Raw genomic sequence first — 25,841 nt, 5'->3', positions numbered from 1 at the left:
ACAACTCCCCTTAATAAAAAATATGTATCTTCAAATCACTTCTTTCGTCAAGCTGTTTTTTGACCTAGGCGTCTAGAGCGTTCCATCACGTTCTATTTCGAGCTTACCTTCGCCATCTCATCGGTACCGACCCATCTCTTTAATTGTCTCTTCCTTGTCTAAGATATCATCAGCTTTGTCCTCAAAAGTCCTGTCTGTCATATTTGATTTAATATCCATCCGGCATGTTGGCAATTTTTGTTTTTAATTAATAAGCGTTTGTTTTTAATTAATGTGAGTACGAAAACTAACATCCAGGTATAAAAATACATATACTTAATAACACTGTTATAAAGTGCTTTTGTTAAGCTTTAATTACGAAAAGTTCACAATTTAATTAGAAAACCCGTAAATATCCTGTAAAAGCAGCCTTTACGAACCTTTTCCGTTTGTCTTCGATTCCATTAAAATGTTTGATAAACACCAACATCATAATAAGAAAGAGAGATAGTTTGTTTATCGAGTCTTCGTTAGTTCTTATTGTTTGACGAACTATATTGAACATTTATATTGTTTTACTAGCAATTTTATAAAACCCTTCTAAGTAATAGACTAAATAAATATTTACGATTATGTGATACGGTAAAGTAAGCAGCGAACGCGGCTTATCTTTCCCTCGTAACTCTTCATTTTCGATTCATAATGGAGGGAAAAAGTGGCGTCAAATTTATGGATGGTTACAGGAATGAAAAATCGTCTGGAAATTTGCAGATATGCGATATCTCTTGCGTATTATATTTTTATATTTTTGGGAAACAAAATTGTGTTCACTGTTTTATTATAATTCAACTGTTTTAGTATGAAATTGATGTGAGATTAGTTGATTAATTTAAGATATTAAAATAATTGATGGACGCATTTATGCAAAATTAATAACGAAATAGAAGTCCAGCATAGCGAAAACAACTTATGTTGTGTGAAAAACTATGACTTTTATATACATTCTTGTATCTAATATATAGCATATTTTGTTGGTTAGTTAGGTACACCCACAGGCTTTCCTGCCGTTACACCTTTTTTAAACCCACCGAGAGACATTACGGAGGGTGGATAGATACCTTATTATTATTATTAGTTTTGGTTAGTGTATTGGGGTATAATATTTACTTTTATTTATTAATTTATAAAAACACTCCTGCCTTAACAGGTGACCCTAAATTGAGAAGAGTGCACAATAAGTGATTAAAATTTACAGACAAATGGACGGACACCTTCAACCCAGAGTTTCAAACCGCTTCTGAGGTAATATTTAAGTAAAATCAGTTTAGAAAAAAAATATCTAAAAAAAACACTAGTGGACTTTATAAGCATTGGCCTCAGACTAAGTTCTCTGATTTTTATTGTTTATTGGTTTTCTTATACTATAAGATATGCCGGTAACCTCACTATGTCCTCTGTTTGAAAATACTGCGCACATAAATACAAAATACGTATCGGTAAACAAGCGTAACGAATGTACTAACAGCGTTCTTATCTATGGAAAATGATTTTTTATGTGGTTTCAATTTAGTGGAGGTAAACTCATAATTCAGTTCAAGTGTGTAAGCATAGAGCAATAATTACAAAAAAAAATATACATTTGTGTACTACTGAATATAAATTGAATAATTATTGTATTTACAATAATGAGATAATGGATGGGAATTAGGTGTTTCATTTGATGTTTGATATTAATTAAATTACAACATATAGAAGTCATATGCAAACTTTTTTTTACGTAGAAGTAGGTACTGTATGTAGTGCTTACAAATGGTTCTCCAACATGGATCATTAGCAAGAAGGACGGAGTTGCTCTCTCTAAGAAGAGAGCGTACCAATTCTTAAAAGGCCGGGAACGCACTCGCGAGCCCTCTGGCATGAGAGAGTCCATGGACGGCGGTATTACTTAACATCAGGTGAGCCTCCTGCTCGTCTTCCCCCAGTTCTATATAAAAAAAACAACCATTGATGATGATGATTATGACTGATAGAGTATGTGTGCAAAAAAGTTCTACGGGATTTGAGTTCGCTTCAGTGCTAAATTACCTTTTTATCTGGCAGTAATTTACGTCATTATATTTCGATATTAATTATCTTAATGTATATAATTTTTGAGAATAAATTAATTGACGCGCAAATAAGAATTATGTTAGAGCATACAGTGTTTTCTCATTAAAAGCCGTCAAATTGTACAAATCCATTTCTTTTAATGTTATGACGCCGTCTAATGTACGATTTTACGACTCATTTCATTCAGTATTCCTCTGTGTGTAATGACTATATAAAAGCTCTCTTAAAGTTTAACGGTTTAAGTAATGTCTGTCCATCGAAGCTTTTTATTTGTACATTAGCGGTAATAATATTATGCATAAATTAAATCAGACCTTCTCTATACTTGTTACCATGGTTATGTTATCTGTGGAATGTGATTTGATGTTAAACGTCATTGAGCGCCAATTCAATAGAGACATAGTTCACGAACAATTGAACATCGTCCTGTCAAAGACGACAGACATTAGAATATTTTTGCCATTCATCATTTTTTAATGACTAGAGCTCCCAATATAACAATAATAATAAATATTTAAGCCATTTTATATGCGAAGCTGAATTTCTTTTAGTATTTGTTCTTTGCTTCCTCTATCCATGCAGAAATCTTTATGATGTCGCCATCCCATCGCTTTTGTGGTGTTCCCACTTTTATTGTTCATGTCCTCACCAAATTCGGTTGGCTTCGTCGGCCTATCTGTACATATAGTCGTGTCTAGAACGTTCCTCGGATTCATTATCCCGGGATGATAGGTACACGTTTTCTGAAACATCACAACAAAATAGTCTTATGTTAAGCGAGTTTGAAAATAATAGTGAAACTTGAAAATATTGTATGAAATATTTAATTCTTAAATTAAGGTGAGTGAATAATGTATTTAATTACTCTAGGGAAAGTAATTCATAATGACACTTTATTGCACAATATTCGATTCAGCTCTAAGGTAATTTACCTCCATTTGAAGAGTCCCAAGAGTTAATTTCCAACGGTTTGTTTACTTCTCAAAGGACGTCTTGAGTGTTTACAAATAATAACTTCTCATTTTTTACCAGAGGCATATTACATCGCAAAAGTAAATTTCTTTAGAGATCTTATAAATTTTGTCGATATTTTAATTTAGGGCGAATCTTTCTTGAGCAGTGTTGGCCTAGTGGTTTCAACATGCGACTCTCATCCCTGAGGTCATAGGTTAGATCTCCGGCTGTGCACCAATGGACTTTCTATTACATATTTAAAATTCGTTCGAACGGTTATGGTTCGATTGTGAAGAATCAGACATGTCATAGACCCAAAAAGTCGACGTCGTGTGTCAGGCACAGGTGGCTGATCAGCTATGCTAGCTTGACTATTAGATTAATTAAATAATAATAATAATTATTTATTTATTTTCTCCCTTAAACATTAGCAATAATAATTCATAATATAGTGACAGTATTGGGAGACTGGTTTCCAAACTAGGTAAGAACCTGTAATATGGATAACCAGGCTTCCATTCCATAGCAAGTCATATACATAACAAAAAGGAAGTTTGTAAGGGATTGTGTATGTAGTGTGTGTGTATTTGTGTGTGATAGTGGGGAAGGGTACGCATGCGTGTGTTAGTGAGTGTTAAAGGGTGTTTGACATGACAAGAACATATTATGTGAAAATTATTATTTTATTACTTCTAGTAGAATTTCAGTTTGATCATAGCTCAAAGTAATTAAAAATTTATGAATTGTTTGCTTTACACATTTTTTTGTTTTAGCATATATATTCAGAGTTTTGTTGAGTTTGTTATACAAGGTTGGGCTGTTAGCCCAGAAAAGAGAACGATCGTTGAGAAAAATTATGATTATATAAATGATCATGAATTCAGAAATCTGAGGCCTACTTGTAATAATAATAATCAATAAATCGTTTATTTGCAGAGAAAGTGGTACATTAAGTATAAAAATATAAAAATAGGTTAATAGGCTGTTCATTATCATGTTATTTATAATTCTTGTCGAAACTTATAGTCTAATTTTTTTCCCAGACTGTAGGCCCTTGAAACATTGTTTAGTAAGCCCGCATACTTACTGAAGTAATTGTTTTGATATATTATAAGGAAGAGAATTTTTCCTAATGCACAACATGTTGCAAAAATATATTTTTCATTTCCAAACAATGTTTGGCCAAGTTATATTAAAGTACGAAATAAAATGCTATTCGTATTTGAAGAGTGAAACTTGACTCTGATTGTTTGCGGAGTCAATTGAAAGTTAATGAAGCCAGCGACTCTATTTCTTTTCAAGGTCCTGTTAAATGAAAAGCTTGTTTGATAGGTTCGCGAAGTGCCTCTTAACAAACTATTTGTTTTACTGCGGTAGAGGTCACACAATATTGACCAACTCTTAAAGATCGACAACGCACTTGCGAGCCCTTTGGTATTGATAAAGTCCATGGGTGGCTGTTTCGTTTAACAGCACAGCCTTCTGCCCGTTTGCCCCAGGTTCTATAAAAAAAAATTTTTTTGTTTTTTTTTTAAAGGGTGTTGAAACATGAGAAAACTTTATTTTAAAAATTTTATTTTTTACCGCGAAAACTTTATCTTTGCCTCGTCCGGTTTTTTATTGCCAGACAAATAGTTAATTGTCAGTGTCCAAAACTTTCAAGTCATTGTGGGACGAAATTTTTATTTCTTCATAATTCTTAATTAATTTTTCTTCATTAATTTTTAATGATTGTTGTTTTTCACTAGAAAAGGATAAAACCAGAAATTCCGGATTACATTTTGATTAAATCCAATTTCGTATTTAAGGTGATTTATAAGAAAATGTTGACTACATTGACTATTTATAATATGTAGTTCTTTTATAACTAAAAAATGTAGTTAATTGAGCATTCGAAGGGACGGGTTTAACCGACAAATGTTTTCCATGAAAATGATGATTCGCTTTTGTGTTGAAATTACCTTATTAAGTATTCTAACGATGCCTTTGTGATTAATTAAGCTTTACGAAATAAGGTTTGTTTTTGTTTTAGTTGATTGCCGTGGAATATAAAGTGCTTTGAAGCGATCCCTGAATAATGGAAATTTTAGTTTTGTAATTATTGTTAATTACAAGTCATCGATTAAATATTAGTTTACCAAAATACCTAAATAATAATGTGTTTACCAAATGTGCATCGCAGGCTTCCTTTGTGTACGGTATTTGATGAAAAAAAAAGATAAATGAATAGAATATATAATAACAGAGTAATAGTAATCAGTGATAATGTATCTTTCAAATGTTGAAATAATTTTTAAAATCGGTCCAGTTTTCGAGCCAATTCGTTACAAACATTCTTACAAACAACTCTTTCCTCTTTATGATATTAGTATAGATAGCTAATATACTGTAGAATTATATATGATGTGGTGAACTGTAATACGTACCAAGAGTTTTTTTACGCCGGCTTTTTCTCTCGGCTACACCCTCTGTGTTATTTGCCGATGAGTAGGGATGTCTACCGATACAAATTTATTAAGTATTAGATAAACATATATTTTTTTTAATAAACACAACACAACACATCCCCACACAACACTGAGAATCCTTGTATGGGGGCCAGTGTACTTTACCTAAATATCCTGTGAATTATGTATATAATATAGATAAATAAATCAAGCAATCAGCTTTGTTAAATTCTCAGATATTATTTTTTTATATAAAAGGGAGGGCAAACGAGCCTACGGGACTCCTTAAAAGGACAGAAATCGCAGCCCATAGACACCCATTTTTAGGAGGTGCGATGTCGGCTTTTGAGAGAGGAGTATACTCGAATTTTGTATAATAATTTTAACATATTGTAAAAATAATCAATGCGACATATGAAGCAAATGTGGAAAACATTTTTTATAGGATAAATTGAATATTTATGCAACGATTTCGTGTGGGTAGTAGAAGACGTATATTTATTGCCCAGTTTTTACATTTCTGGAGAAAGTTGTTAACTTATTGGAGAGTAATAATTTATGACTAACATTATAAACTTACGAAATTTTGATGTTTAGTCATCGGATGATTGTATGATGTTCTTGCGAAGGTGTCGCTATGGTGATAATTAAAGCAAACGTGACTATACATGGCGGTCTAACCTAACTGCCGCGCAGTCGCCGTCCCAGTGGAAATCAAGAGAAAGTACCTCTGATATCTTCTATTTTGCTTAAAAGACTATTTTATTTTGAACAGTAAGTAGGCATGCATTCAAAAAAAATGAGTGGCGAAAAGTTTCTTGCCAGTTCTTCTTGCCCGCTCTACGCCCTTGACTTGCGAACTGGTAGTAAATGTAAATTTACAATTAATTTAATTTTTTTGAAGTTCATAAGTGTACTTATTAACCTATATGAATAAAGATATTTTGATTTTTGACCTTTTTGATTTTTTTCAATGATTTTCTAAAAATTACTTGTCTAGTCTGGGAATCGAATGTAAAAAAGCGACACCATATATTTAGAAATAATTGTGATTATTATTTTGTGAATCGGTGCTAGATTAATTCCCAATAATAAGTTGTTCCCATAAAGTTTAAGCTGAAAATTTGTCTAAAATTTCAATATCAGTGAAATACACACAAAAACATACCATGTTTGAGGAACTTCACTAATTAAAATAGAAATACGATTTCAAGCTAGCAAGATTAATGCGAAATTTATGCTCTAGAAACTCAAACTTGAAATTGCTCTTTTAGCGGTTTTTCGGAGCGCTGACGTTGCGTTAAAATCTAGGGCGTTATGGCGTTATGAAAATGTCGTTAGGCAATTTACTGAATTCGTTTCGGACCCGTCTTGGGGCGGTGAAGCCTTAGGCGTCCATTGTTGTAACGAACGCGGTCCAGATTATCTTGAAATCCAATTACATAAAATTAAAAGACGGTTAAGCCGAATGTAAGACTGAGATTAGATAGAAATTGTAATATTTCTTTGGATAAATTGTTCCACGAATTGCTATAGAAAGGGAAATATCTATTAAAACCAAGACATACATAGAACCGTATACACAAGTTGTATAATGGTAATAATATACACAAACAATTTTGTAACACTATCATCAGGGTCATGAGGCCCTTGATCCGCCCATGGTGATGGTAACTAAGCGGAACCAGCATCAAACAAGTCGGAAATTTCAGAAGTGTAGTATTTTCGGAGTTTAAGATAGAGCTTTCTTACAAACAGCATCTATAACAATATAAACTACGTAATTCATATTATTCATAAATTTTATTTTGACGGCGTGTCCGGTTCCTGAGTCATCAGGGTGCTTTAAATAATAGAGGATTTTTGCTTTTAACACTTGCGTAACAAAAGATTATAAGCTCATAGTATTATATATAATACTAGCAGACTCGGCCGAGCCTTGCTGTGGCTAAGGTTTTTGTTATATTACATAGTAGTAAACTATTCAAGGGAAACGGCAGGAGAACTTATGTGAAAGGTTGGTCATTTTAATACAGCGCCATCTGTTAGAATTGTATCAAATAATAAACAAATATTTGCAATAAAATAATGTTGCGGGTATAAATTGAGATGTAAGCTATCGTATCTTTTAAGTTAGATCAAACTGCACACGGTATGCAAATTTGATTGATATCAGTTCGGTAGTTTAGGAGTCTATAGCGGACAAACAACGTGACACGTTATATATATTAAGATGTAACGAATTAATTCAATGTTGAAGAGAGTGACTACGTCTGGCTATATTCTCGGGGCGTAATTGACGATTTAGGTAATCGCTGCTCTTATAAAACTAAGAAAGCCTGAGTGAGCGAAATTTCAGCCTTGGTTCGTACACGGTGTTTCATATAAGTAATTGCAATTGAATGTCTGAGTCAAAACGTTATAATGATGTCAATATTGATAACAGGTGTTATCTGTTTGCTTTAAATTTTTCTTATTAGATTAAGAGTTTTTGAGTCATTGAGAGTTATTTAGGGCATAATTAATTAGTTTAGCATACATTCAATCGGAACAATGTTGTATGCATGGATAGAGTAAATTCTTTTTATATTAGATCCTTTTACAGTTTTATTACTAGCAGCGCAGCCTGCAGATATCTCAGACGTAGTTTGAGATGGATCCGCTTCCACAATAGCTGTTAATTGTTCTACTTTGGTATCCGGCGGTCCACAGGGCTTAGTCTGCAGGTCGAAATTTCTGGAACAAAAAACGCACTGTTTTCTTATGCGACATCGACGCCATACACAACATTAACTCTTCGAGTGGTTTGTGCACTTGTGGAGCCCGTACTCGTAAATAACGCGATATATCATGTTTTCATTTTATAAATGTGACGCATAGAAATTGAAACGGGAAAAATGAATCATAGTTTTTAGAAAATAAATGTACGAGTAAGTAGCTGTAAAAAATTGAATTTGGAATTCCTAACCAAAGAGGAGATATTTGAGGCCAAAGTACTACCAAACGCCAATTTCATGTGTACGGACCTAATATCGATATTCGGTGGCTTACATTCTCAAATAATAAAAAAACAATACAGAGGAGCTACAACTCTATATGGGCTTTGTTCAGATTTCATCCGTTTCTTTGATATTTTTTATAGACAAGTGGGCCCTCTGTGCCCGAAACATGTCGTTTTTGGGGTTTAAAACATGCGGGGTTCCTCTCCGAGCGATATTGCGCTCATAGATATCAATTAGTGTACCGTAATTAGTTCGTGACTCAGAGTTAAGAGTCGCAATAACCTGGGCTGCTAAACCCACTAGGCCAACACTGCTCTATTCTTTATACGTTTGTTACTTTGGTGGAACCGTAGCCAGCAAGTAATAGTTCTAATGAAAACATTTATGTATTATATTCTATTTACTAAAGGCATATCGACTAAATTATTGTGAAGGGAATACGGGAATACTTAAGTAATTAAATATAGATACTATTGGTTATAATAATGTATAAAAAATCGACTTTAAAATGCACTAAATCTTATTTTTATTGATTGGTCTTGTATTACTAAGAGAATTCAATGTATTTATAAATTAATTTTTTTTAAACGGTTTTAAAATACTTTAGTGGACAACAAAAACTACATTACAAAAAGCTCAGTTGTGGACAAAATATAATAAAGTTTCTATCAAATAAAGTTATTTATTTCTTTCTTTCTTATATCGGTGCATTATATTATACTACTGCCTCAACAAAATAACACGTCGAATTTTCGTTTTTTAATTAGCAAATAATACATAAATAATAAGTATGTATAAGGCATCTTCTAATAAGTCCCATATGTATTATTCAAACATTGTGTGACGTCAGTCGACTCATATCCGAGCCGGACATAATGAGAAGATTTATTACTTCCATATAGTAGAAACTCTATAGTGTAATAGTTTATAGTACGTGGACTTCGAAAATAACATATAGTAATTTTGAGACTTATTTGGACCATTTTCATAGCAAAAAAATCAGGGCCTCTGTATCATCGAAATGTTCTAAGTACTTTCAATATCCGTAGCGCTGTGCGTCATCAGCGAGCGCGCGGAACAAAAACTCATAAGTGAGGGGATAATATTGACAAAAAACAAAACAAACAAGAATGTATACTTTATCCATAAATTTTGTATGATATTATTAGAAAATATAACAGTTGAATACAAGTTTCTTAATGTGTCAACAGTTTTAAAGATTGGTTTCCAAGTTAATCAGCAAATCTTACAAAGTGTACGCATCGTTGCTATGCAATAAGTTCGTTTAATTTATTCAGGAATCAATTTCGGTTCTTCAGTCTTTTCTTATTCGACTCTTACTGCTGTAAGAGAGTTCTTTGTTCTTTTATATATAATATAATTTATTTTTAGTGTGTACATGACAACGTCTGTCGGTTCCGTTAATTTAATATTATAACGATGACTTTTTTTTCAGATCCGCATATGACACAGTGAAACAATCCAGAGTGGCCATCAAGAAGATTTCACCATTCGAACATCAGACTTACTGCCAAAGAACTTTAAGAGAAATCAAAATTCTTACAAGGTTCAAACATGAAAACGTTAGTATTTTTAACTTATAGTAACTTATGATACCAGTGTTGGCCTAGTGGCTTCAGCGAGTGACTTTCATCAATGGACCTCGCCTTTAATATTCGCTCGAACGGTGAAGGAAAACATCGTGTGTCCATCGATGGCGTGTATTAGGTAAAGGAGACTGATCACCTACTTGCCACTACTGCTACTTGCAATTCTTAAAAGACCAGCAACGCATTCGCGAGCGATTGAGAGTGTCCATGGGCGGCGGTATAACTTAACATCAGGTGAGCCTCCTGCCCGTTTGCTCCCTGTTCTATAAAAAAAAACATACATAACAGAACATGACAACAATTATTATAGGGATTATATTTACACGATTTAATAGATTGTTACGATACCATTAAATAACACAAAGTTCCATTGTTTATTTCCAAAGATGTTTGTTAGACGACCTTGTTGGACATTTTTATTACCGTTAGAAAATTGGGTCATAATAAATATTTGTTTGAGTATAGAAATCTGTTTTATTATAAAAAAAAACAAAACAATTGCCTGTTTCCGTGATATATGTATTTTTTATTCGTAAGTAGATGATCAGCATTCTGTGACTCACAGATACCATCAATTGTTAGGATCTAAGGCAAGCCAGGCATGGTGATTATATTAGCGAGTAAAGTGCATTCGTGCACAGCCGGAGTTCGAACCTACAATCTCAGAGGTGATAGTCCCACGCTGAAGTCACACTGCTTCCTATCTGCGCTTTCCCTGTATAAGCTGTAATCAAATTGATAACACAAATTAAAACAAAGGCGATATAGATTCGTCATAAAATCCTGAAGAAGGATTAATATAAATTTTTGACCTGCCTATGAACTCTAGATTAAAAGGGCGATGCCCCATGTCTGAATAAAACTTTAATTTAGCCCATATGTATTTGTTTCAGATAATCGATATTCGAGATATACTAAGAGCAGAGACAATTGAACAAATGAAGGACGTTTACATCGTCCAGTGTTTAATGGAGACGGATTTATACAAATTATTAAAAACACAGGTAAAATACTGATATCTATGTAGGTTTTCCAAAGACGCAGCTAATATTTTAAAATACCTATATATTAACGTATGTATTTTTAAAAACAAATAATCGATTCATTTTGATGTAAAGTATTGTAATTTTTCTCTTTTCGGACTACGCTAAACCGACTATGGCAGGAGCATTAACATCATAATAAATAAAAACTAATCAGTACCGCTACGAACTTGCGTATTATACAAATAGGTGTCAGAACATAGAACAGCAAATCTGTTAGGGCAAATTCGAACGTTCAGCCAAGCCTCCAGGTCAAAACTGCTGGTTTAAATGAAAGATATATAAATATGTAGTTATAAATTGACACGTGTTGTTACAGAAACTAAGCAACGACCACATCTGTTACTTCCTGTACCAAATCCTGCGGGGGTTGAAGTATATACACTCGGCGAACGTGCTTCACAGGGACCTCAAGCCTTCTAATCTCTTGCTTAATACGACCTGTGATTTAAAGGTACGCATATCCTAGCAGTATTTTTATAGAACCAAGGACTGAAGAATCTAATATATAAAACTCGTTAAACGTAAATTTATCAATAAATCTTTTATAAATTTCAAGATTATTTAAATGATCGTAATCATCTTCCTTTGAAGATTATTTAAATGCTTTCTCAAGTTCAAACAATTTGTATGACTCAAAGTTTAACGATTGAAAAGAGTGGCGTAGAGTTTTTTGCCACTTCTTGTTGTACGTTGGTAATAAATATGAATTTAGAATAAATTTAACTTTTTTTGTGACGTTCATAAGTGTACTTCTTAAGTTACCTATATGATTTTAGTTATTTTGAGTTTGTGCCCATGGACCTGCCAGGTGACTGTGTTGCCGACTTCGTTACATTAGTTATTTTTCAAAGGGAATCAATTTCGTTATACTTGCTTTGGATTTGCATTTTTGCTTGAGACGAAAGCATTTAACCCAACAAACTTCAGATATAATTATGGAGGAAAGTAAAGTTAACATCGCGCTTTATTTCCTATTGGACGAAGTTTTATAATTGCTTGCACAATTATAAATGGCCCGTGGACCCTTTAAAATCCTTGTGGGTCTACTTTTACATGCCTTGATGTGACATCCTAATATAAAATTCCAGTCTTAGTTGGTTTTTCTTTAATTCTTTTTATTGCTTAAAAAAATAACTTGGAGTACGATAACACCAAAAAAAGACCTACTTGTCTGCTGTGCTTTGAAATAGTCGTCGCTTCTATAATTGTATTAATCCGACCACTGAGCGTATATGAGGATAGAAATTAGTATTCAATTATTCAGTTAATATACATAAAGTGGTTGAATGATACGCTCACCCAATCTATAATAAATTAATAATATATTAACCAAATAGGACCATATAGATTTATTGACTCTATTTTTAAGCAGTAGCTACATACAAAAATATTTATATGGTAAAAAAGTAGTCACATAGAAGTCAGATATTAATGTGCAAAGCGAATAAGGCCACCGATAAGACTAAAAATTACTGGATTCCTAGCAATGATTTGACTAACTGAAGGGTGGTCTTGTAAATAAATTGATAATTAAACTTCGTGGAACTGATACTTGATTTTCTTCGTAATGAATACTTCATTAAAGTTAACATAATTGTCATATTTTATTTAATATTGATATTCTGTGAATAAAGTATGCTTGAAATTCGTAATTCAAATACGTATTACGATTAGATTAAAAAAAAGCCTCATTTTAAGCGTAGACATTCTGAAATTCAATTCGAAAATAACGATAGCGAATCGTTGACGACTCCACTTAACCTCGCGCCCTAACGAGAGATGTTTTAACGATGCATAATATTCGCAATATTTTTATGTAAATTTATTTAAATAGTTAAAGCTTGTCACGCGACAGTGTGTATCACTCAACGACTCGAACATATTTAATTAAGTTGACGTTTTAATAAGTATTCAAATTGACAAGTAATGTATTTACTTACCTACTAAATACAGCAGTATCAGGTTAGTATGTAAGTCTCTTTACCATACATACATACATACATAGATATTGATGTATAACTTAAACAATACGACCTAATATTTTTACATGGTATTTGCAATTTAATTGACTGCCCTGACTTGTTGTCGCTTTTGCTATTTAAGACCCCTTCATCACACAATATAAGACAAACCCAATTATTCCAAATTCCTCGATCTAAGACCAACTATTTACGAAATTTGGTTATGTATCGTATACCTACAGATTACAACATAAATCACAAGCAAATCGATACATTTAATGTCACAAAAAAAACTTTAAAAAATTATTTTAAAAACTCTGTGGTATCTTTTACTAATAATGGCTTTGTTTGTTCCTTCATCTATCAATCCATTAATCTTAGAACTTATAATTTAGTATGAATTTGTGCTTTGTAAAACTGTGATTTATGTTTATGTGTATTCCGTTTTGGCTTTTGTGTATAAAATAATTATTTGAATATTGTTTTATGAGTAGCTGTAGGAATACGTTAATAAAATAAATTAATAAAAGACGCATTTCTAAAGACTATAATGTTCGCAGCAAACAGAAGCCGTTTCGTTGATGTTTAGTATATTATTTTACTAGAGAATCAAAAGAAGCATGCTTCTATTTAGTCTGGTCCATTAATTTGGCAGAAATTTCGTTCGTTCTAAATTTAAATTTGCTATTGCCTAAGCAAGTTAATTGACCCCAATCGTAATCTGTAGACTGATTCCAATCAGAAGCTAACAAGTTACTATTATTTTTAATAAAGCTAACAGACCCTTAACTTACTTATTGAAATAAGTATTGCTCTATTAATATATAATAGCTTTCCTCGATCGAATCGCTGCTGCAAAACCTTGAATTGGCGGGTCACTGAATAGCATGAACAGCCTCGGCCATATGACATATGGCATTTGCTATAAAATAAAAACAAACTGAACAAAATGTGTATTTCTTTTTTACAACTATTACAAATTCAAAATTTAAATAAAATGTAGTCAATGTAAAATAAAAGAGTTTAATTCTCTGGCTGGACTAAAACGTTAGTTGAAAAGACCTCTTCATGAGTAAATGCCTTTTCCAGACCACTCCATTTTTCCCTTTCCTTCGTCAAGTCTAAGTTTTTCTCCAAGTGGCATCGTTGCGTCGAATGTTTGCGTGTAATTATTTTCTTTTCGTTTGGCGTTTCTTATGTATTTACCATAACGATTTATGATTAATATACTATATTCTATTGCTCTTTAACACGTTTCTATTATTGTACTATTTGCATTACGACTCACAGTCTCTTTCCCATACTATACATGAAGCAAACAGGAATCTTATCTTTCATTTTAAGTTACTAGGGTTTTTTCCAGATTAAAGTCACGCGTTTCTTTACTTTGTCGCAATGCTTAGAACTTATAAATGACCTTGCCTAGGTATTGTTCTACATAACCTAAAGTCTGACTTTTATCTTGTATCGGTTTTTCTTTGTGATTTATTATATTTTTGTTTTGCATGTATTATGCCTATAATTATCATTACGAACATTGCAAAGCTTGTAGATTATTTACTCTGGCTGTAAAACCGATGCCGAATACAGTATCAGGAACCTACACTTCTTTTGAATCAGTTCAAAATTTTCATTATATTTTGAAGATAAATAGCGGTAGCGATAAAGGGTCGTACATATATTAATTTTTGCGCCTCGCTAATTTATTCGAATAACGCTCTTACAGTATGTCATTTATACTCTTTTGTTTTCATAAGCAGTACGTCACATTCTGCAAAAGCTTTCCAAATGTTACAGTGTGAACTAGAAACAAATGCCTTTGTATAATCTGTATTCGATTTACTAATTATTATTTCTCTATGGTTTTCTCTAATACGAGTATCTGTCTATATTGGAAAAAACTTTTCTGAATCTGAATATGATTCTACAGTTTCGTACTTGTCTATGAGACCGGATATTCGATATTCGAGTATGTAGCGAACACTTGGTAGATGCATGTATGAAAATCTATTTGCCTATGCTCGGCTGCATCCAAAGCGTCTCCTTTTTTTACAAAATAATTATAAAGAGTAAATCTATTTTAAAATTCTATTTGACTAAATGATCTCGTTAAATAATGTTAGCGATGGTGTAAGTAAGAAGTCCCGAGTATCATGACCTCTTTTGGGATGTTATCCGGCCCACTATTCTAAAACGATAAAACATCTAATATTAATCGAATTACAATACGGCTATCACACAGTTGGTACTTTTACGTTTACACGTGTAAGCATATATGATTAGTTTCGGGGATTTTGTAGCGCGAGACGCCTCTTTGTTCTAATGAATGCATAATTAATTAACTAATCCATAGGATAATGTCTGTTTAATCAACTATTCCGAGTTAGAGGGTGAAAGACGTGTGATTTATCCCTGGGTCGGAATTCAGCTATTGTATATAAAATGATATTGTATACATTTTTAAATTTTCAAGTAATTCACTCGTCCATGTAAATTATATTCACCATCGAAAAATCTCATTTTCATTATACAAATCAGTATTGAAACTGCAGATCGCCGTGCGGCGACCGCTCTACAGCAGTCGGTCTCGACTGCATCATACGGTTCGTATATGGCCAGCGTTTAAGAAAATAGCGCACCAAGTTTTAAAGTACCGGCACTTACAAGCTACCTACCATTGACCATGGGTGGCGGAATCACCTATCATCAAGTGAGCCTCCTGTCCGTTTGCCTCTGCCCCTATTCTATTAAAAAAGAGATAAAATGTTTATAGTATAAAACTTTATCTTTCAGTACAGTTTTCCAGCTAGTGTTAATGTTAAAAAGTATCATTATGTTCATATTTTGTTTTAAAAAATTCAGTGGCGCTACAACCTCCTTAAACCTGAGATTTCTGAATCTGTTTCATAATTATTATTCAATCTAATAGGCAATAGCTGGGTCTAAGACACGTCGGCTTCCTCGCGATGTCGGCTACCTTCTCTACCGGCCTCTGTCTTGGTGAAGTAGGTTTTTTTAATGCGTGGGCTCGATTCTTAGCAACATTTAAACGCAATTTCTTTGTGAATCATTGTTAGATATTTTTATATATCTAAGAAATATAATGTCGAGGGGAATGATTTTATAAGAGCGTCTGTTGGCAAATGTTGGTTCATTTTCATCAGCCGAACGAATCTTTTGATTGCTATTTATGAATAGAAAATGAATTTTCATACATTTGCTTTCTTTTGTATGCCCGTCGACGGCATTGAAATTTATTTTTTGAATATTTTGAAGCTTAATGAGCATATTTAACCTTTATATTTGAAGGTCAAGTTAAGCTAAAACACGGAGTACCTGTTCCTAAATAAAAAGATAAAGCCCTAAATAGGCATTGAACATTTTCTTTGTCACACTAATTAAAAATTAAAATAATGCTTAAACAACTTATATTATATTTATGGACAGAACTTGAAGGACCTAATCATCACAAATAACTATTATATAAATACATAGACAAGAGGTCCTGGGTTCGAGACAAAAAATGTTTATATTGTACTTAAGTGTAGGTACTACCTACTATGCATAAAGATGTATAAGTCATACGCATTTCAACCACACATTCACTCGCATGCACCCACAAACGCCCTCATACGTATGCTACATAGGTATTTTTTCTTAAAAGGGTAATGATATTTGTACTAATTAATAAATAAACATATTTTTATTTTTTAAGTAACTATAATGAACTATACTTGTCTGTCACTGTTCAATAGTGGCTAGCTACAACTCTTGGTTGTTCTATCGGTGTCCGCTTTGTTTTCTTAATAAGCAAGTTCATGCCTGACACACGCATGGACGTTTGAATAAGTTTCCCTTAATATATATAATTCGAAGCGCCTGATACCAGTATAAATATATATTTATACTAGCGGATCCGACAGACGTTGTCCTGTCTATACGTCTTTAATTTGAAAATTTCAAACTTTTTTTAATAAGCTAAAACATTCTGGACCATTTTGATGAAAATTATTATTCAAATGTTATGACAATATCTAACGATCCAGCACATGGTCTACAATGATAACAAAACTTTTTTTTAATTTGATCGCAGCGCTAACTGTCGGGACAGACTAAAATTAAAATTCGAATATTATTTAAAATTTGACAGTGCGATGGTAGCGCCGTCTGTCGGATCCAATGTAAAACATTCCAAAATCAACAACTACTAATTAATTAAAAAAAACATTGTCCAGCGGACAAAATTGTGAATCTAAACCATTCTCGAATCTCCACGAACACACACAAAAAATTTCATCAAAAGTGGTCCAGTCGTTTAGGAGGAGTTCAGTCACATACACACGCACACAAGAAATATATATATTAAGATAACAAAGAAAAAAATAAATGTATAACAAAGAAAAAATGTGATTCAAAAGAATAGTTGATATATATATATATATATATCTCTTCCAGATATGTGACTTCGGACTGGCAAGAGTGGCGGACCCAGACCATGATCATACCGGTTTCCTTACGGAGTACGTGGCTACACGCTGGTACCGCGCACCAGAGATTATGCTCAACTCTAAGGTAAGTTTCTGCCTTGAACAAATATATTTACAAAAAATTCTTTTAACAGATCGAACTGCCTGCGAAAGTATTGATTGTTAATTTTTTTTGTTTTGTATTGGTTCAGCAATGCAAGAACAATTAATTGAAAGTTTCGTTCTAATGAAATGTATTATTTATTTATTAATACTTTCACGTCTATTAAAGCTATACATACCTCATCGCTTCATACATGCTCGTCGGCTATGGGCAATTATAACTGGTACATACCAACATGCAACATTTTGCCATACTACCCCAGAAACTGTTTGGTTTTCCGGAATGTATATATATATATTCACATAACTATTTTCCAGTAACGATTACTATGTGGAATTATTACAGTTTCTTTGGATAAATGAAAATAATGATCCGCAACGATCATTCTTTGAAGCTTTTTGTAAGAAAACTTGGAAAATGGCTGAGTGCTATTCAAGAGTTTTCAAACAACTGTAACCAATAGGTAGTTACAGTTGTTTCATTTGTTAGACCTAAGATTCTCTGATTAAATATGAATAAATTTATTTTCACGCCTTATTTATATTATTATTTATATAATATATATTATTTATATAATATATATATAATATTATATATTATTACGCGTTTGTCCCGATGAGGCAGGCTGACACCTGGAATCTCTACTTGCTACGGTCTTGACATACTCGTTTCATCCACTTCACGACATTTACCATGCATGCTCATCCGTTATGGATACTTTTAACTTGTGCCTCCTGAATTTGCCGTAGGTGTGTACGACAAGGCCTACCCAACCCGATTTTACCGTAACAAGTATAAAGGTATTTCATCGTTGCCATAGTTACGTTATATATTCGTGAATTCGTATGAACCAAAGTTTCAAAGTAACGTGATCTTCAAAAAACATGAAACTTATCTAACACACGCCTTTTAAGCTTAACGAGTGATCTTATTTGCCTCTTCTGAGATATTACTTGAAACAAAGGCTAAATAATATTATGTAACGTTTATAATGAGGTGAGGTTTATTTTTCCCTACACTGCCAGTTCTTAAATATACTGGCAAAGAACACGCCGCCAGTTCTTTTGATGGGCAACTATTTTATTCTACAAGATCCTATAAGAGGATACAGTTATTACAAATCACTTCACGTGTCATGGAGTGACAAATTAAAGTAAATATTAAAAAAAAGAAGCCTAGTATGTATTAACAGGAGACAGGAAAAACACGCATTTTCATTCAAAATAAAATCAGTGGCGTTGCAAATTTTTTTAGGTCTAGGCCTCAGATGTTAATATCGGTTTTATAATCGCTTATCAATCTATTAGGCGAGAAGATGATCAGCCTCCTGTGCCTGTCACATGCCGTCGACCTTTTGACCTTCAGTTTCCTCACGTTGTATTTATTCCCTTCACCGTTCGAGCGAAAATAAATGCGCACATAGAAAGTTCATGGGTGCACAGCCGGGGTTCGAACCTAGGGATTTCCTTCGATCTCCCCTGAGATGAGGGTCGCACTTGGAAACCAAAACGCCAAAACTACTTATATTCAGTTGGTACAGTGAGAAGAAAAGCCATCACAAGTTTTATATTAAAATATTTAAAAATTTAAAACAAAATTTAAGCCTAGAATTTGTTGTGCTTTTAACAGTGCATTTAGCCATTACTTCGCCTTTAGGAACCATTTAATTAAAAGCTTATGTAAGAAAGAATTAAGGTTAACCAGTTTTTCTTGGCAAAACGGAATAACACTCAACGGTCATACTAGTGGAAAACTCTCGTTCATCATTCGTTCAACCTTTTGCAATAAACAAACTTTTCTACTGTCAAGAGTATGATTGAGTTCAAATAATAAATGCTATTCGAATGGGATTACTAGTAAGATACATTATTTTAATTCATTTGTTTTAAAAAGCGGTGTCGGTCTAATGTTTGAAGCAGATCATGTATGTGGAAAAATTACGATTTTTATTTGAATCATTTATATTTTTTTAAATAAAGAGATTGATTATGCGTTGGTTGTTTTAGCCAATGTTCTCTTCCGTTTGCGATTTTGCTATAGATGAAAAAACCTGTGGTCACGTAACGAAAAAAAATAACTTCACTCGAAAAATTAAAAAAAAAATTATAAAAAAATGCAATTTAGTTTTGTTTTAAAGAGAGAGAAATCGATTATTTAGTTATCCATTCGCTCGAATATTTTCCCTCCAAGTCACATCCTACAATGGAGGTAAATATCGCGAGAAAAGCGGCATTTTGTAAAACCAAATATCGAGTCAGTGTCAGTAGGCTCTAGAACATAAAATAGATAAGCAGTTTCTAAAGAAAGTTAAAAATAATTGTCTAATTGTCTAGTATTAGGTGAATTTTAATGACAAGTTTTCAAACAATATAACAAAACAGTCTTTGCATCCAACGCATTGTACATAAAGATTGCCGTATTTGAAAAGTTGCAGCAAATACAAGTAACGTTTTATTCTAAACAAAATCGACTACCTGAACTTAGCCTTAAGAAATCCATTAATGATCCTCATCTCGTCATTTCTATTCAAAACAAAAGATTTCTTTTATATAAAGAGTGCACGGCCTGGAAATACACATTTTCTTTTAAATCATCAACGGGATTTTGCATGAATAGAAAGATGTTATATGGTAAATATATTGGCATTCAGTTTTTTGGTTGAAAATTAAAGACAGAACTAGTGTAATATAAGGCTTTCAAAAATAACACAGTCAAAAAAAGTTAATGTGAAAATGGACCAGTCGCATGGCCCGCCTTTGTGGATACAGATGGGTCAAAAAGACCCTTACTTGGTATGGCCCAGTGGTAAGAAAAAGAGCAGACACACACCAGAAACCTGGGAAAATTATATAAAAGAGACAGCGGGGAAAATAGTAGCGAAATTGAGAGACAAATGAAAGAATTACGAAGATTCCTTCACTTCGTCGGAGGTTGTGTACTAATTAAATAAACATAAACTTACTGTGATCCTTATTATAGTACTCGAATATAGGCTATTTTTTTATTTCATTATATATTAGGGTGGGATGAGAAATAATTATTATTTCTTTATAAGTATCGAGAAACCAGATATTGAACCGCTGGGTTGAGTTAAGTAAAGCGAAATAATTAAGTAATTGCGCCAGCGGAAGCGGTAATAATAGTATGAGGTAATTCCCCGACATTTCCAACGAGTCCTGGATTTTCTATTAGAGAAAAACAATTTAATTCATTTAGTAATATATGTCGTCGAAAGCCATCAGAATAATAAATACCATACCATTTGGATTAATTAATTAATTGTTAAACGATTTCCGACGAATTTATTGGTCAGCTAACAGTGTAAACTTAATAAATTACACCTATAAAACTAACAAAGCATGCTCATGCATTTTATATAATTAGACTTCAATATAAAAAGCAAGCTTAAATAAATATATATAGTCAAAACCTGTTATAACGACATTGAAGGGACTACTTATATTTGGTCGTAATAACCGATAGTTTTAATAGGCGATTACGTTGTTATTGAGTACCTAATACAATAGAATTCAGCCTTTAATTTTGGTCAATATAACCGGTATGTTATTCTAAACGATGCCGTCGTAAACGGTTATGACTGTATTTAAAAAATACGACGATTCTACGACATGGAAAGAAGATGTGATATATCTATAGCTAACGTTTCACGAGTCTAATAGTCTAATAGTCTAGTGTGTGTAGTTAATATTTAGTAGTAACATATTAATTAGTTGCCTTAATGGTTACTAATCAAACAAAAACAGAAATGTCTATTTACCGAAACACAAATAAACAGGACTTCAGCCACATAGTAAAATCGAATAGCTACAAATAATCTATATTTTAAATTATTGTAACTTTTCTATATTTATATAGCGATAAGGGGGGAAATTAGCTATTTGTGCCACCAATACGACTTTCAGTAATGAAGGACGCGACTAGACATGAAGCGATATGATAGCCTGTTGCATCTAATAATTTATGTTATCTGTTTTTTTATGTTCTCAATTTTTATTCATACAGTAACTTAATACTATATAACAGGAAACTTATTAATACAAAATTTAAACTAGGAACATATTTAATAATAAAAAAAGAATAAAACATAAAACATTATACCTTTTTCAAAAGAAATATATTTAACGTTACGAAGTTTAAATTAATAAAATAACTTTGTATGTATGTACGTAATTTTAATTAAAATTAAATAAGCATTCTGGACCGATTTCGATATCTTTAGATACGATCCCTAAGTAACATAGGCGTGAGTAAAAGTAAAAAGAAATGTCCATACAAATGAATGGCTGTACCTTGTATAGCTATAGTAATAGGCTTACCTGCCGACCATAGCATCGACCTCTGACATATAATGAGGCTCTATTTTAATTGAATTGCCGAGACGTGAAGCGTGTAATTTTTGATGCACGCGCTGCATTGGATTATGAACGGCTTTTTATAAATTAAAAATTTGTTAAGCGAGAATGCTTTTCCGTAGTTTCATTTTTTTAACCTGTTCTTTTGTTTTCCTTGACACATTTGCTTCACATTAGTTTAGTGCAGTTTCGTTTTAATTACAATTTAGTATTCGTAACATTTTTGCCTTTTTTTCGATTTTAACTGGTCCGAAAAAGCTGTGGCGGTACAACTTAGGTATCTGTTTATTCTGTTCGGTTTCCTCGCGAAGTATTTCTTTCACGGTACGTGGATGTATTCAATGCATAATATGTATTAGAAAAAAGCTGTGATTCAATCGCACGAGCTCAGTGCTTAGAGGTGAACGCTCAGCCCGCTATGCTAACTTTGCTACTTTTTTACACAAGCTTCGCCGAGATTTTGAATTGAAATTACTTTATGAAAAAAAATTACCGTCACATTTTTTCGTTACGCGCCATCTTTTTCTTGTCCCTACCACGGTTGATGCGTTGAAGAGATTCGTAGCCATTATTAACAAAAATATATAATAATGATAACAATGATAGTATTAATTTTATTACAATTAATAAAATTCTGCAAAAACTCCACTTAATGGTTGAAGGATTATGTATTTAATAAATCGTAAACACAGTGCAATGACAATACACTAGTGTTTTTTCTTAGGGAATTACCTACCAGATATAATTTTATCGCATTTTAAATGTGACAATAATTGTAAATATTTTAATTTTATTTTAAAGAGCACTTGTTCCATATTGTGATTGTTCTCACATACTGTATTTTGTAAATAAATGAGAATGAATGAGATTTTTATGAAGTTGCTACCATTTAAAATAAAATTAAAAATAAGGTCATAAAGAAGTTTCACTTCTTACGTGTGTTCACTAGTTTGGCTTTAAGAGTTGCAAGAGCCTACAAATCGTACGTCAACGAAACACACTTAACGTAACATTATTAATTTTGGTAAATTTTAGTTTAATAATATAGAGAAAAATGATACGCTTAATGATATATAGAAAAGGCTTCGTAGGAAACCCTTGCGCTTTGACCTTGATACACGATCTGACGGTAGCTGTAACAAGAAAACCCTTCTAGATATATAAGTCGTTCCTACATTTTGCCTCGTGTGCCTCGAATAATAATTTTTAAGTCGAACCATTATTTAGGTTCGTTGACGGTTGATGGAGATGTTCAAATAAAAGAAAGTCTTTGTTTGAAGATCTGGTCAACAAGCTTTAAGCGTTTCGATACATGAAGCTTATAACTGACATAAAATTAGGGGTAGTTGGGTTGCAACGCTAACATAAATTATAACTAACTAAGCACAGGGCACATATTATTCGGTGTATTAATTTACTTAACGAAATACATAGGTAAACGTACCTTTTTCATTGTCCGTTGAGTGAGCTGGCAAAAGTTATATCATTTGTTAGTGCCTATAGTAGTTAGTAACTTTTTTGTAGTTTTTATAATGTAATTTCATGGTTTCGTCTCCATTTTTCATTGTAAATTAAACCTTAATATAAAGCAATAAATGCCATTACAACACGAATTTTCTAAATGAATGATGTGGCCTCTGCTAAGATTTTCCATCAGGGAAATTAAGGTTTATTAGTTTATGGCTATGGTATGGCAAATAAAATATCTGCATGCTTTGTCACCATACTGTTCCAACATAAATTTATACAATATATTTTTTTAGATACAGAGACGTAGGCTGTACGAATACTAAACACAAATATATTTTCAGTAACAACGTGTAGTTCCTCGGATAAGTACGCTTAAGCAAACGTGCACTCGTTAGTTTTAAAGTATAATATAGATATAGGTACGTTAAAATATTGAAATATTGTCGTTCCATAGATAGCCGATGCAAGAAACCTGTTCTTGCGAGAATTCTCATTCTAATACATCCTGTATTCCTATATTCGAATTCGTATAGAATATAGGAATTAAATAAAGATGATGATTTTCTAACCCCTCCCTCCCTCATGGTGATACGTAGTGGGTTTTTAAGACTAGCATACATTTTGTCCTGCATAATATATAATTGTTTGATTTAAGTAATATTTTTTTTATTTACTGTTGAATTTACACTCCTTATTTTATTAGTATGTAACATTTTTAATTTGATTTATTTATTAATTTCTACAGGGCTACACCAAGTCGATAGATATATGGTCTGTAGGCTGCATCCTAGCCGAGATGCTGTCAAACCGACCCATCTTCCCGGGCAAGCATTACTTGGACCAGCTGAACCATATCCTGGGAGTGCTAGGCTCACCGGGCCAAGAGGATCTTGACTGTATCATCAACGAAAAGGTATGACACATCTCATGAAAGAGCAATTTTCATTTAGTTGCTATGGCATACATTGTATTTGTGACATAGTATATAGTGTGTCTGTGTGTGTGTTCAAATCGAAAAAATCTTCTCCCATAATTGGTATACTCGGTCTCTATTTAAAATTGTCACAGCCATAATTTAATTTAAATTGGTTTTTTAAAATATGTTATTTATTTGATTACCTATTTAAGTATTTACACTGTTTTGTTTATAGAACTTTGTTAAGTAAGTTAAGTATCAACATATAGGAAAGAGCGTTCATCCCTAACACAGCTTCTAGAACTTAAAAAAGATGTACTAAAATTTAGATTTAAGACTATTTACTTAATAAAGGAAATTTTTGTTTTTTTTTGTTTGTATAATAGCCCGGTGAAATAATCTTTGAATGTGTACATTAAACAACACTACACCTACATATCTTTAAAAACAAAAATCAGTGGTGCTACTACCTACTTTAGGGCTGGGCCTAAGATTTCTGTTTCACGATCATTGGAAATCTAATAGGCAAGCAGGTGATTATCCTCCCGTGTCTGGCACACGCCGTCGACCTTTCTCGTCTAAGGCCGGTTTCCTCACGATGTTTTTTTTACCGTTCGAGCGAATGTTAAATGCGCATTGCGTACATAGTGAAATGCCACTGAGTCGGGGATCCAACCTACGACCTTAGGGATGAGAGCCGCATGCTGAAGCCACTAGACAAACACTGCTCTCTACAAAAATCAAACGTACTACTAAACATACACAGAAATGTCTAAAACATATTTATCCTAAATATGGCTTAGATTTCTGTATCGGTTTTCTTATATTTTAAATTGGCAAGTGATACCTGCAACCAGACACGATGTTTTCCTTCATCAAATGTTAGTGCATGACCTCATGAACGCAGCTTCCCACGCTCAAGTCACAAGACCAACACTGCTTCACCACCATCATTATCGAAAGAAATATAGGTCGATGTGTAGGTGATTTATTTTATAGAATTTATGTTCAAAGAAAAGAATGGCCGAGCTCGAACAACAACGAACACAAAGACTGATGCTATTTTTCACGGCTTCAATGGAAATATATCATTCATACATTTATAACGCGCCGTAGGAATAAAAACTCTTTTAATGCCAGCACATTTTCTTTTAAAAATATTTTAAAATGAAATTTTCATACGTTTGACGAACAATACGTATCGAATAGTGAATAGAAAATATTTTTACCCCCGAAGCAAAAAGAGAAGTGTTATACTTCTATCTATACGCAACTCTCACACTCCAACTATATCTGTACTATATAGTTGGACGTGTGGGTGTTGCATCATATTTTAAAATTGATCGATTATCTTTTTTGTTAGATTGTGATCATGGCCGTAGTT

At 32.8% G+C, this 25,841-nt stretch overlaps 1 protein-coding gene across 1 annotated transcript in view; it reads left to right on the top strand.

Moving 5' to 3' along the window:
* Positions 1-25,841, top strand: part of LOC110996883 (mitogen-activated protein kinase 1) — a 51,071-nt gene that overhangs the window by 11,351 nt on the left and 13,879 nt on the right. The window contains exons 2-6 of the mRNA XM_022264760.2: positions 9,948-10,074; positions 10,995-11,105; positions 11,464-11,598; positions 17,564-17,680; positions 24,287-24,454. Of these exons, the coding sequence (XP_022120452.1) occupies positions 9,948-10,074; positions 10,995-11,105; positions 11,464-11,598; positions 17,564-17,680; positions 24,287-24,454 (658 nt within the window). The remainder of the gene's footprint in view (positions 1-9,947; positions 10,075-10,994; positions 11,106-11,463; positions 11,599-17,563; positions 17,681-24,286; positions 24,455-25,841) is intronic.

Source organism: Pieris rapae, chromosome 11 (assembly GCF_905147795.1).
Source record: "Pieris rapae chromosome 11, ilPieRapa1.1, whole genome shotgun sequence".
NCBI lineage: Eukaryota > Metazoa > Arthropoda > Insecta > Lepidoptera > Pieridae > Pieris > Pieris rapae.
This window is presented reverse-complemented; position numbering and strand designations above follow the sequence as displayed.